Source organism: Electrona antarctica (genome assembly GCF_951216825.1).
Source record: "Electrona antarctica genome assembly, chromosome: 19".
In the NCBI taxonomy this organism is placed as follows: Eukaryota; Metazoa; Chordata; class Actinopteri; order Myctophiformes; family Myctophidae; genus Electrona; species Electrona antarctica.
Window position 1 is genome coordinate 18,680,963 of NC_136800.1, and position 12,500 is coordinate 18,693,462.

Genomic DNA, 12,500 nt, shown 5'->3' on the forward strand with positions numbered 1-12,500 from the left:
CTAGCACCCATGACCCTTCTTCCTTGGCCCATAGTTTTGTGGAGAAGGAATCATTTGATGGCTTTGTGTGCTGGTGGCCCAGATGCCTGCTTGGTAGACTGCCCGTTTCACATGTGAGTGCACCCTGGGTGGGAGGTAATTTCTCTATCGTTCGATTTTGTTCACAGAAGAGTTATTTTCTTTTTTCGTTGATGGAGCTCAAAGGACTGGATTTGTCGTACAAAATTACTGTCAGTCTTTCAAGCTCCCGGAAGTGCTGGCAGTCAACATCTAGTTGCTGGAAGGGATGCTTTGCCAGATTGACGAATGTTTCTGTCGCAGGCAGCATCATAGGCTTGCCAGGTCCGCCAAGCTGACTTCTTACCCTTTCCAATAATAGCCGGGGAGCGGGAATAGAGATGAACCTGTGATGTCATGACATACTTTTTATTTGTGTTTTTTCTATTAACTTAACTTGGTCATTAAGGAACACAGAATGAGAGGTCTGCTCTGACCAAATGAATAGAAAAAAAACACAAATAAAAAGTATGTTATGACATCACAGGTCCTCTCAAATTTTGGGTGACTGGCTCCCCGGCTATTAAGGCATATGTTGTGTCACAACCGGAATATGCGTGAAACATAGGCAGGGCTCGAGATTTGGGTTCCCCTAGGGCCTAGGCTATTGCAGTCTACCAAGCGGGCATCTGGGCCACCAGCACACAAAGCCACCAAGTGATTCCTTCTCCACAGAACTATGGGTGGGTTAAGGAAGAAGGGTCATGGGTGCCAGTTTGGCTGAGCATTCCAGAGGTTTCCAGAGCTTGCAGAGAGCTAATCAGATGCACCTGTAAAGGTGACTGTAGTGTAGTACCTGAAAATGCAGTAATACAAATTTGGACTGTTCCCCACTTTGCAAATGCAATTGTGACAGCTAGGCAGAAAGCACAGCTCTATAACCTGTTTCACACTATGATGCATATCCTTGTACTATAATGGAAAGGGGGAGCAAACCAATATATTTATCCGTCCGGCTTCTCCTACGAAACTTGGCTATTCTGCTCAGCAAGCCATCCTGGGAAGCAGTATAGGGGAAGGCCTCTCGGAGGACATGAACACCCTTTCTTCATACCTGAAGGACTGCCGCCTCAAGCTCAGTGTTGAGAAGACTGTAGCAACAATGTTCCACCTCTACAAAAGGGAAGCAACTCGCCAAATCAACATCATGGTCGACGGTGCCCGGCTACAGTCCCAGTCCTCACCGACATACATGGAGTGAAGCTTGACAGAACACTGTCCTTTAAACAACACCTGGACAGTGTTAAGGGAAAGTCCGTGCCGCACTGATACAGCATCTAGCTGGCACCACGTGGGGAGTCACCACAAAGACACTGCGCATCTCCACCGAGGCCCTAGTTTTCCCTGCCGCTGAATACTGTGCCTCAGCCTGGAATCGCCCCAGCAGAGGTCAGGCGAGAAGCAGCCACACTGGCCCTCACTCGGAAGGCACAGTTGAGCAAATCTCACCTCCTCCACAAGGTCGTCACGGAGACACCACAGCGTACGCATCTCAAGTCCCGGCGGCCCTTTGCCACACAGGCCCAGGAACTGCTCGGCACAACACCAGCCGACACCTCCAAGGCTTCCTGGGTGAAGGCAAGATGGAAGGACCAGTGGAAGGCAGCAGATCCTTCCAGGCTTCACTGCTACATCGAGGATCTCACAGATGTTCCTGGCCAGCGCCTCCCCCGCAGGGAGTGGACAACCCTCAACCGCCTGAGGTCGGGTGTGGGACGCTTTGGTGCATCCATGCAGAAGTGGGGTCTCACAGACAGTGCCCACTGAGAATGTGGGGATCCATTACAGACTGTGGAACACGTGCTGACCAGCTGCCCCACATACCGGCCACCAAATAGTGATCAAGGCTTAATTGACCTAGACAATGACACACTGGACTGGCTTGCTGCAATGGAGCTGAAGGTCTAAGGACATATACTACAGAAGAAGCACAAACAAATTCTACATGCCACAGGAATCCATCTGCACTACATTGCCTCCGCTCACCTGTCATATGTATTGTACAAATATTGCTTTTGTGTGCCATACTGTTATTGTGCAACATTTTGCTGTGACGCAAATTATATCACAATTTCCACATTCACCGACCCCTCCCCTTTTCACTTCACACACACACACACACACACACGCACATGCACACGCACACACAGCAGCACGGTATGGTACAGTACAGTATGGTACGGTACGGTACAGTACAGTATGGTACGGTACGGTAACGTACAGTATGGTACAGTAACATACAGTATGGTACATTGCAGTACAGTACAGTATGGTACAGTAACATACAGTATGGTACATTGCAGTACAGTACAGTACAGTACAGTACAGTACAGTACAGTACAGTACAGTACAGTACAGTACAGTACAGTACAGTACAGTGCAGTCTGGTACAGTACAGTATTGTACAGTACGGTACAGTATGGCACAGTACAGTACGCTACAGTATGGTTCAGTACCGCACCCAAAATGTAGTCTGACTGAACAAGTGGGCACCCTGCACAAGTGGCCACCCGGACAACTGGCCACCTGGATGGTGTGGCGCGAGACCGTCCGATGGCCGGTCGAGTTATAGTTCATTTGTATGTATTCTTCATTGCAATAAAGGTGTTATTGATGATATTTCATGTTCTGTGACTTTAATAATGTCAAAATAAGTCAACTTTATCACATTTGGAAATAATCTGATCATTTTATGATGTATATAGTCTGAAGAATACTAGGCGGATTTTCACATATTTCACATATTGCATTGATAATAATGTCTTGCAATTTGATATTTAAAATAGATATTTGACAAGGGCTCCTAGGCTAAAATTCAATAACTGACCCTAACGAACCATCATGCAAAAAATTACGCTTTTATCCGCAATTGCACTATCCTTTCACTAAGCCTCCGGACTAGTTATAGATTGGGGACAACATTGTTGATTGCTGTCCCCATGTTAAATTCGATAAATGATAAATAAAGTAAAAAAAATAAAAAATAAAAAAAGCTAAAGTATGACTACACAGATTGTCCTGAGGGTTATATACCCTTAATACATTTGTTTTTAGACTCGTTTGTCCATTTTGACACTCTCAGAGTTAAACTAACACTCACGATTTTGCAGTGTACCACTGTACCAACATACTGTACACAGACATTAATATAGGACCAGAAGGACCTTGAAGACCACCAAGGAATATCAGACATACAGACTGTTGACACAGCTGCAATTAATCACAACAGTCATGTGCATGTGAATTTTCATGCATGCAAACATTTACTTAGGAAAATCATGAGGTTAAAATGTTACTATTTTACACGTTCAAAAAAAGAAAAAAGGAAATGAGTTGTAGATAGATAGATAGATACCTTTATTATCCCACAGGGTAAAATCAGTCGCCCAGAGGCGGGCGGCATGGTTATAAGGTTAAGGTTACAACTTACTTGTAAGTATAAGAAAAAGAAAAATGTACTGTAGTATACAATAGAAACAAGGCAAAGAGAAAGACAAGATGAATCAAGAAACAATAATAATAATAATAATAACAATAATAATAATAACTATAGAGCAAACAAAGGTATACAGTCAATCAGTGCGTCATAAAGTGTTTCACTGCATCTCGTCATAAGAAAGACTTAAGTTGTGAGCTTGTAGATCTACTAGTACGTACTACATTAGCTATTTGTCATACAACATAGTATATAAGACTTATTAAACTACAGGCAGACATGTGAGAGTTCACATGTGCACACATGCCTGCCCACATAGGCTACAGTATACAGACAAACGGTAAATAGACACAGACTCACACACATGCATGCCTGTATGTAAGCTCCATATGCTAGCACCAATAAATTGCCTATTTGGATTGGAAAAGTGTGTTATCCAACTTCTCCCTATAGCACTACAGCAGAAGATAAATCATGCGAGTTATTGCTCCCCCGACCAACAAATACATTGCTGTCTGTGTGTTCCACCTGAGAAATAAATAAGTCTCACTGAGGTTTTTGGATAAAGTGAGTTTGGATGCACAATAAGAACACAGTCTGGGAGAGAGCACCTTGTGGTTCGCTCAGTGCCAGATCAATGTGGGGGATACACTACACATTTGAACGGCTATAACCATCTGTACTATATGGCTATTTTACAACTGTCTGTACTATAGTACTATAGCTATTTTACAACTGTCTGTACTATAGTACTATAGCTATTTTACAACTGTCTTTATGGTTTGTTCTTGCTGTTCGTAAATATCTGCCCAGGGTCTGTATGACCTCAAACTTTATACAATGCTGCTATTCTCTTATCATACCCCTGTAGTTCTATAAGTTGGCCAAGGACTGGTGGCTGTTCAGTGTGTATTTCATCCTGCCTCTGGCCTGCACCGCTGTCTTCTACACTCTGATGACCTGTGAGATGCTCCGGAAGAAGAATGGAGTCCAGATCGCTCTTAGTGACCATCTCAAACAGGTGTTTTTTTTATTGATTGATTGAATACTTTATTAACATTTTGCAAAAAAGTACAGTTATACAATAATGCTCAAAACAATAACACAAAAGGCCCAGAGGGCTTGTTTCCACGGTGGTCCTATGTATTCAATTCAATACTATAATCATCAATAATAGTAGTAAAAGTATAGGGTGGGATGGGTGGGATGATTGATTGGTTGGTTGGATGGTTGGATGGATGGATGGATGGATGGATGGATGGATGGATGGATGGATGGATGGATTGGTAGATGGATGGATGGATGGATGGATGGATGGATGGATGGATGGATTGGTAGATGGATGGATGGATGGATGGATGGATGGATGGATTGGTAGATGGACGGGTAGATGGATGCATGGATGGTTTTGAATATTTCTTATAGATCAAGCCTCATGATATCATAGTGCCGTGCTTTGCCGCCATCCGTTACATGTGACGGCCACAACACTGGGTTTAAAAATACAGCTGAAATGGCACACACACACACACACACACACACACACAGTCGCCAAAACGCGCAGTCACCTGCCAAGTTCTTCTGCGCATTATTTATTTCCCAGTCCCACCACGGACTCACGCGTGCGTGCGTGCGTGCGTGCGTTGTTTGACTCACGCGTGCTTGCGTGTGCTGTTTGATTTCAGCATCACTAATCAAAATAATACAAAACAAGTTAACAACACATAATAATAATAACCCATCCGTTACTGTGGAGTCTGTCAAATCCCGCAATTTCCTTCTTCCCATATTGCGCTGCAACGTAACTCTAGGATGAGCCGTCCGAAGGGCGGCGAAATTCTAGTGATGTTTTATGGTGTGTGACGTGTGTGTTTGTAGCGGAGGGAGGTGGCTAAGGTGGTGTTCTGCCTCGTGCTGGTGTTTGCTCTCTGCTGGCTTCCTCTGCATCTCAGCCGTATCCTCAAGCTGACCCTCTATGATGAGAAAGACCCCAACCGCTGTGAACTGCTAAGGTACACTGTTGTCTTACAAGATAATATCAGATCAACTAATGATGATAACACAACAAGACAAATTCAAATGAGCATGGTGGGCTGCAGTCGCCCTGCAAACATGTGAGAAGCCTAACGTACTGGTTCCCAAACACTGGGTCGGGACCCATGTGTTGGTCGCGGACACATTTTTATGGGTCCCTTTATTTTTTGTTTACTACACGTTGTTTTAATTATTATTATTTCAAAACATTTTCAAAAAGCAAGCATTTTCATGAATTCTAAACAAATTCAATGATTTCTTTGATAGTTTCATCAAGATAAAAAACGGAAAATCAAAGAAATTCCATAAATTACAAATTTGTAAGAAGTAGTGATTAGTGAAAATAGCCGATATACAAGCTCACGACAATGAGCTTGTAGATCTGCCATTTAAATTAGTTTGGGTCCCAGGGAGACACCAAATGTCTCTTTTTGGGTCACGGTTGAGAACCACTAACGTATATGTCTGTACGTCCTCTTCCAGTTTCTTTTTGGTCCTGGATTACATTGGCATCAACATGGCCTCTATCAACTCCTGCATCAACCCCATCGCCCTGTACGTGGTCAGCAAGCGCTTCAAGAGTTGTTTCCGGGTAAGGTCTGATCCATGGGGCCTCCTCCTTTCATGCTGTTTCACACTTTTCAGTCGTGAGATTTTGACTATTTTTGGTGTGCGACCAAGTATGAATTGTGCTTAGAATACAAATTCTCAAGGGGAGTGCATGCTGCTGAGGTTGATGAGGTTGAGGGAGTCGTTATGCACATACTGTAGTGACACTAAAGTTCTCATGTTCTATGCCGCAAAGAAAAATAGATTCCATATGTTTATAGTTAATTTAAAGGATAGTCCAAAAGCCAAGAGAAAGCAGAAGGCTGAAATACTTTGGTTATAGGCCAAAATATGTTTTCATTTCTTAAAGTTTGTCTCAGCCTTTGGTTTCTCTTGAAGCATGCACAGACTCCTTTTTATGTTAAGTATAAAAAAAAAAATATTGTATCTTTTTGATGTTTTATTTTCCAACTTTTCATATTTTTAAACCTTCAACAATAACTGTTTGCATTTATTATGGGTTCATGTTTTGTCCTACCCCATGCATGTCCTTCCTTGCTCCTCTTTCATTATTGCTTTCTTTTCTTTTCTCTCTCCCCTGTTCTCCGTTCCCCATCCAGTCATGTCTGTGTTGTTGGTGTCTCCCTGCTGAGATGCTGCTTGAGGAGAAAGCTTCAGGAATGAAGCTGAAAGTCACAGACCGAGCCACGGACCAGAGCAACTCACGCCTCACCAATAAGACCATGACAGCTTAAAGCTGCTGCGTTGTACCATAGTGTGGCTCATTGTACCATAGTGTGGCTCATTGTACCATAGTGTGGCTCTGCACAAAATAACCAGATTTCTTCAAAACCACAACGCACCATGTCGCGTTGTTCCACTTGAAAGTCTGAGTGTTCTCGGCAGAGTCGGTAAGCAACACCATTGTGCGACAGCATATAAATTAGGCTAAAGAAGTAAGCCTACAGTATACTGTACCTGTTGAATGACAAGAAAGGATAAAAAGAGGCCAAAAACATTTTGGAATGAATTGTGGGTGATAAGTGGCCATCATTAACCTGCCTTATCCAAAACATTCTCCTACATTAAGTGACCTATACACCATGATAAAGTGCACTTTTGCTAAAGAATTGCCACAGAGATGTTTGCCACACTGAAGTGAGAGCTATGATGATGAGATGCCTCTTAATCCCTGAGGTAAACGTATGACTTACTTAAACCACCATCAAGTACCTTATATGGACTGCACTGCACAGATGTCTATCTACAGGTCCACACAGCGACTCTGCACTGCACAGATGTCTATCTACAGGTCCACACAGCGACTCCCAATGATGAATTATTGAAAAATGAATGCTGGTTTCTATAAGAGCTGTGGAATGAAAGGACAACTGAAATACAATGCAAAGTTCAATGCAAAAAAAGTATTTTACTTATTTTTGATTAGAAATGATGTGTTTAGCAAATGCACAGCAGCGTGGGTCTAGAGAGAGAGACTCACTGGTTTTCCTGACCAAAGACACTGAACCCCTCCCTGCTCACTCCTTGAGATTCACCTCTGTTTCGACGTGAGTGTCAGCTTAACGGACGACTTAAACCACTTTGAACCTATCTTCAATGGGTCCTCACTAATGCTCATTATAATGTGGCACCATTGTTGTCCACTCGGTCTGTGTCACAGAGGAGGGCTGTGGACAGTTCAGAAACCCACCTACCAGTGACATCATCAATGGGGAAGCTAATAGAAACGGCAAGATTTCTATTCCTGGAATTATGCCTGAAGAAGGTCAGTAGACCGAAGGCTTACTAAATAAATACTTTGATTGTGTGCAGAACTGAGTGTGCGGAGCTTCCCTTAATTTCTTTTCATTATTCCTGGAAGGTTAACATGCTATAATGGAAGCCATTGTTCTTACATTAATAAAAATACAAATGTTAAAATCTTTTTGAAAAAATAAATAAACTGCCTAACGATGTCACTGCAGTGCCGCGGGCAGACAAAACAATGGTACCATTTTATCATGAGCATTAGATATGACCAATTATATGAAGATGGGTGAAGTCGCCCTTTAACTTCTGCAAGGCAAATGCCGTGTTGATTAGGAATGACAGCTCATAAAGCTCGTAGCCAAGAGATGTTATAATTGGATGCCGTATGTTACGATGAATTTTGTTTGCTGCCTGAGATATATTAGTGAGATGTGATGCCAGTGTCGCAACACGTATTAGCAAGTTACAGTACTTTTGGAAAATGTAAATGCTGAGCCAATTTTTTTTCTATATTTTGTATTTGTTGGTGAAAAGAAAGTTTTTCATAGTTTATTTTGCCTTTTAATGTGCCTCTGCTCTTCCTATGATAATGTACAGTCTGCCCTATTTCCTACACTGAACTACTGATCTGTGATTTCAGCTGTATATCCATGCAGTAATTGTACTACATTGTATTGAGTAGCCTACAACATGGGCCTGTTCTTGAGGCTATATTCTCGCCTTGCCAGATGATTTAGAGCAGCGATTCTCAACCTGTGGGGTCTGTGAGGATAATGCAAGTGGGCCCCCAAATAATTGGCTAAAACACTTTGATTTTAATGATTATATTAACATTCATATAAAATGTGAACGCTTTTGAGATTTTCAAGTGGGCCTTGATCCAGAAAACGTTGAGAACCACTGATTTAGAGAGACTGGCTTGTTTTTTTCCCTTTTTAAAAAATGGAATTTGCTCGATTACATTTTAATCTGAATGTTTACCTCAACTGACAAGAGGTTTTTTTGTTTTTGTAATAAATGAAATTATATCGACACTATACTTCAGTAGCCTTCGTAGAAAAACATATATTTGCTAGCCATTATTTATTTACAATTTAGCGTAGGCATTTAGCTGATACTCTAATCCAAAGGGAATTTCAAATAAGCAGAGTAAGCATGAGCACTAGTGAATAAACATATAGTGCCAAGACAACAACATAGTGCCATGAAGAAGCTTGGATGCCAGATAGACAAATACCGTAACCCAGGATCTATCTAAACTACATGCTATCACATTCTTAACATTTGTGGTGGTAAAAAAAAGGATCAATCATTCAAGGGGAGTAAAGTGACTGAGGTGGATTCTGAATGTGAGTCAACAAATAGTTCAATATGGAGTTTATTCCACAGTTTGGGAACCAGTCTGTATTGCCCAGGGTGCTTTAAGGAAGGCTCAGACAGCATTCCTATGTTAGTTGATCAAAGTGAGCTGGAAGGGTTAATTGTCATGTCTTGATGGTATGATCCAATCCTACACAAATATACGCAGTCTAGGATCATGAGTCATGACAATGGACTTTCAAAATGTTACTGAATTTTCCTTTATTAATATTGGCCAAAAGGAATTACCACCTTAAAAGGCATTTGACCCAAAACGAAATGCTGTTGGGCCCAACGTGACCGGCCACCAGTATGGTCCTTTAAAATACATCAGCCTGCTGATTTGACCTGGGAATGTTCCCTCAGGTGATAACAGTGTCACGCATGTCACATAGCGTCAAAGAAGCCCTCTGTCCTGTGATCCCTCCACATGCACCCCTCCTCCTCCTCCTCCTCCTCGGTGAATCATCTCTTCACCCCTCTCCCATGCATCTCTCCCTTTGGTACTCTCCTTTGTATTCTGTCCCCACCACACCCCCACACACTGTACCCATTACTTCTCCCCTGCTCCAATGTCTCCTCTCTAAATTGTCTTGCCTCACCGTTCCTTGAATCATTTCACATGATTCGACGTGGTTCAGAACTAAACGAACCCTGTGACTCTGGTGCTGAAAAGGCAACAGAATCAATTGACTCGGTCCTTATTTTGTATTTACCTCTCCTTCACAACCCCCCCCCCCCCCCCCCCCCCCCCCACACACACACACACTCTGTGCCAGCTACAGGTTTGGATATCTGATATTTGGGTAGTGCTGTCCTCAAATCAGTGGTCAGCCAATAACAATAAGCAATATTGTGCGTGCGTGCTGTGCGTGTATGTGTCTATGTATGTACAGTATATGTGTGTGAGTGAGAGAGAAAGAGAGAGAGGGGGAGAGAGAAGACATGAACCAGAGTGTGCATACTGTATGACAGGCAGAGGACAGACAACTCATGAAACACACACACGCGCGAACGCACGTGCACATGCACCACAATCAGCTAGCTTTGGCAGCATGCAGTGCTTGTCTTTTAGCTGTGAGACAAGCCAGTAGAAATTGTTCAAATGAAGGGCAGGTGTGGGCACTGCGTCTCTTGGGTTTGGGTGTGCTGCAGCCTGCTACAGGCCGAGGCTTCTTCAAGTCAAACTAAACTCTGTGAACCTGATCTGCTCTCCTTGCATGAATTGTGTTGTCAAACAAGTGCTAGAACAATATTATTTGGCTATCTGGATCCTATTATGTGCTGAATTACCCACCTGGTGTCAAGTCTTTTCCAGCAAACCTCCCTTTCTCGCCTGTGTTCTTATCTGATTGGACTACATTAGCCTGTCTCAGCGCTTCCCAACCTTTTGTGATCGGGGGCCAACTTGAAAATCTCAAAAGGTGTGACCATAGGTGGGTGCACCCATCTGATCTGGTGTTCACCCACCCATCTGACCATGGGTGGGTGCACCCATCTGATCTGGTGTTCACCCACCCATCTGACCATGGGTGGGTGTACCCATCTGATCTGGCAATTCGGCTGCCGTGGTAAGTGGCAGATGAGTGCGCCGTGTGCATTTTCAGAGAATGTTTGGATGAATCAAACTAACATAGTATACTTTTAAGTTCCTATATATGTTTTGCCAATTATTTGGGGGTCCACTTGCAATATCCACATGGCCCACAGGTTGGGAATTTCTGGCCTGTCTGTACATTATCAATCTGGGAACCCATCTGCGAAACAAAGGGAAAACAGCAGCCTCCTAATTTCTTAAAGGGACAGGATGCTTGCTCCTGCTCCTTGTGCGTTCGAGAGGACTCGAGTTTGAATCTGACTTCAGTCATGTGTTGTCTCACATCTGTCCCTTCTCTCTGACCTCGGTTTCCTGTCTCATACAGGAGGAGAATAGGGTCGAAAGTACCACTTTATACGTTTTACGTCTTTTCACAAAGCCGGTTATAGCAGGAGTGAAGATATTTTTTGTGAGACACTTACACATGTCCTCTGTCAATATCCCCAACGATTTTACATTTTAATGGATTATCGAATTGAAACCACAAGTATTTGTCCCTACTGGACAAATGTCAGGGCATTTGTCATATTAGACTATAGGCTATATTATTGGCCTATACCGTACTTATAGTATTTCCACTTACCTTCAAGACGTGAAGCTCCACCCGATCAATTTCTGGGAAGAACACTACTATTATACATTTTTCAAAAATCACACCCATGTGAAGTGAGGGGCGCTCTTATCATCATACATCATCATATACATCATCTCATTCTGGCCAATCACAATTTGCGTCCTCACTTTTCTGCCCTCACTTTTAGCTTTAATATACTTTCCTTTGTATATGCCGTGAATTTGGTGACATCAACTTCCGGCATTACATGAAAATGGGTCCGTGGGACTACCGTCCCCTATGAACTTTCGACCCCATTCTCCCCCACTCTATCTAAAACTAGAACTGCACTCTGTCGAGTGTTGCACACAAGTAGGCCATAAATGGCCTACTAGTGCGCAAGAAGAGCGCGCAAGTGCTGTAGACCGCTACAAACTTTCAAATCTTAGTCTCACATATTGAATTATTAGATTTAGCTATTTGCTACGTACCTAGGAAAACAAGTAGTATTTTTAAGTATGGTAAAATCTAATCTTTAAAGAAAATATAGTTCGATTACGTCTGACGTAATGAAATCACACCCATGTGAACTGGGTGACCATAGCAACCATGCTCATTTTTTTGGTACGAACAGACACGGGTACATTTTTGAGTGGTGTAAACCACTCCTACAACTGGCTTTGTTAGTTTACGTGTCTGTCCGTACCAAAAAAAATCACACCCGTGTGAACTGAGTGGTGTAAGGTCTTATATAGACTGATCAGCTGTGGTCTGACGTAATGACTGACGTAATGAAATCACACCCGTGTGAACTGGGTGACCATAGCAACCGTGCTCATTTTTTGGTACGAACAGACAGACAGACAGACAGACACGTAAACTAACAAAGCCAGTCGTAGGAGTGGTTTACACCACTCAAAAATGAGCATGATTGCTATGGTCACCCAGTTCCCACGGGTGTGATTTCAGCTTTGTTAGTTTACGTGTCTGTTCGTACCAAAAAATGAGCATGGTTGCTATGGTCACCCAGTTCACACGGGTGTGATTCCATTACGTCAGACATTACGTCAGACCACAGCTGATCAGTCTATAAGACCTTACACCACTCAGTTCACACGGGTGTGATTTGTTTTGGTACGAACAGA

At 42.8% G+C, this 12,500-nt stretch overlaps 1 protein-coding gene across 1 annotated transcript in view; it reads left to right on the plus strand.

Annotated features, from left to right (window-relative positions):
* LOC306942954 (endothelin receptor type B-like) overlaps positions 1–8,762 on the plus strand; it is a 13,782-nt gene extending 5,020 nt beyond the window's left edge. Inside the window, exons 4-7 of the mRNA XM_079529150.1 lie at positions 4,365–4,514; positions 5,372–5,505; positions 6,011–6,119; positions 6,697–8,762. Coding sequence (XP_079385276.1) covers positions 4,365–4,514; positions 5,372–5,505; positions 6,011–6,119; positions 6,697–6,831 — 528 coding nt within the window. The 3' untranslated portion in view covers positions 6,832–8,762. The remainder of the gene's footprint in view (positions 1–4,364; positions 4,515–5,371; positions 5,506–6,010; positions 6,120–6,696) is intronic.
* The last annotated feature ends 3,738 nt before the right edge of the window (positions 8,763–12,500 follow it).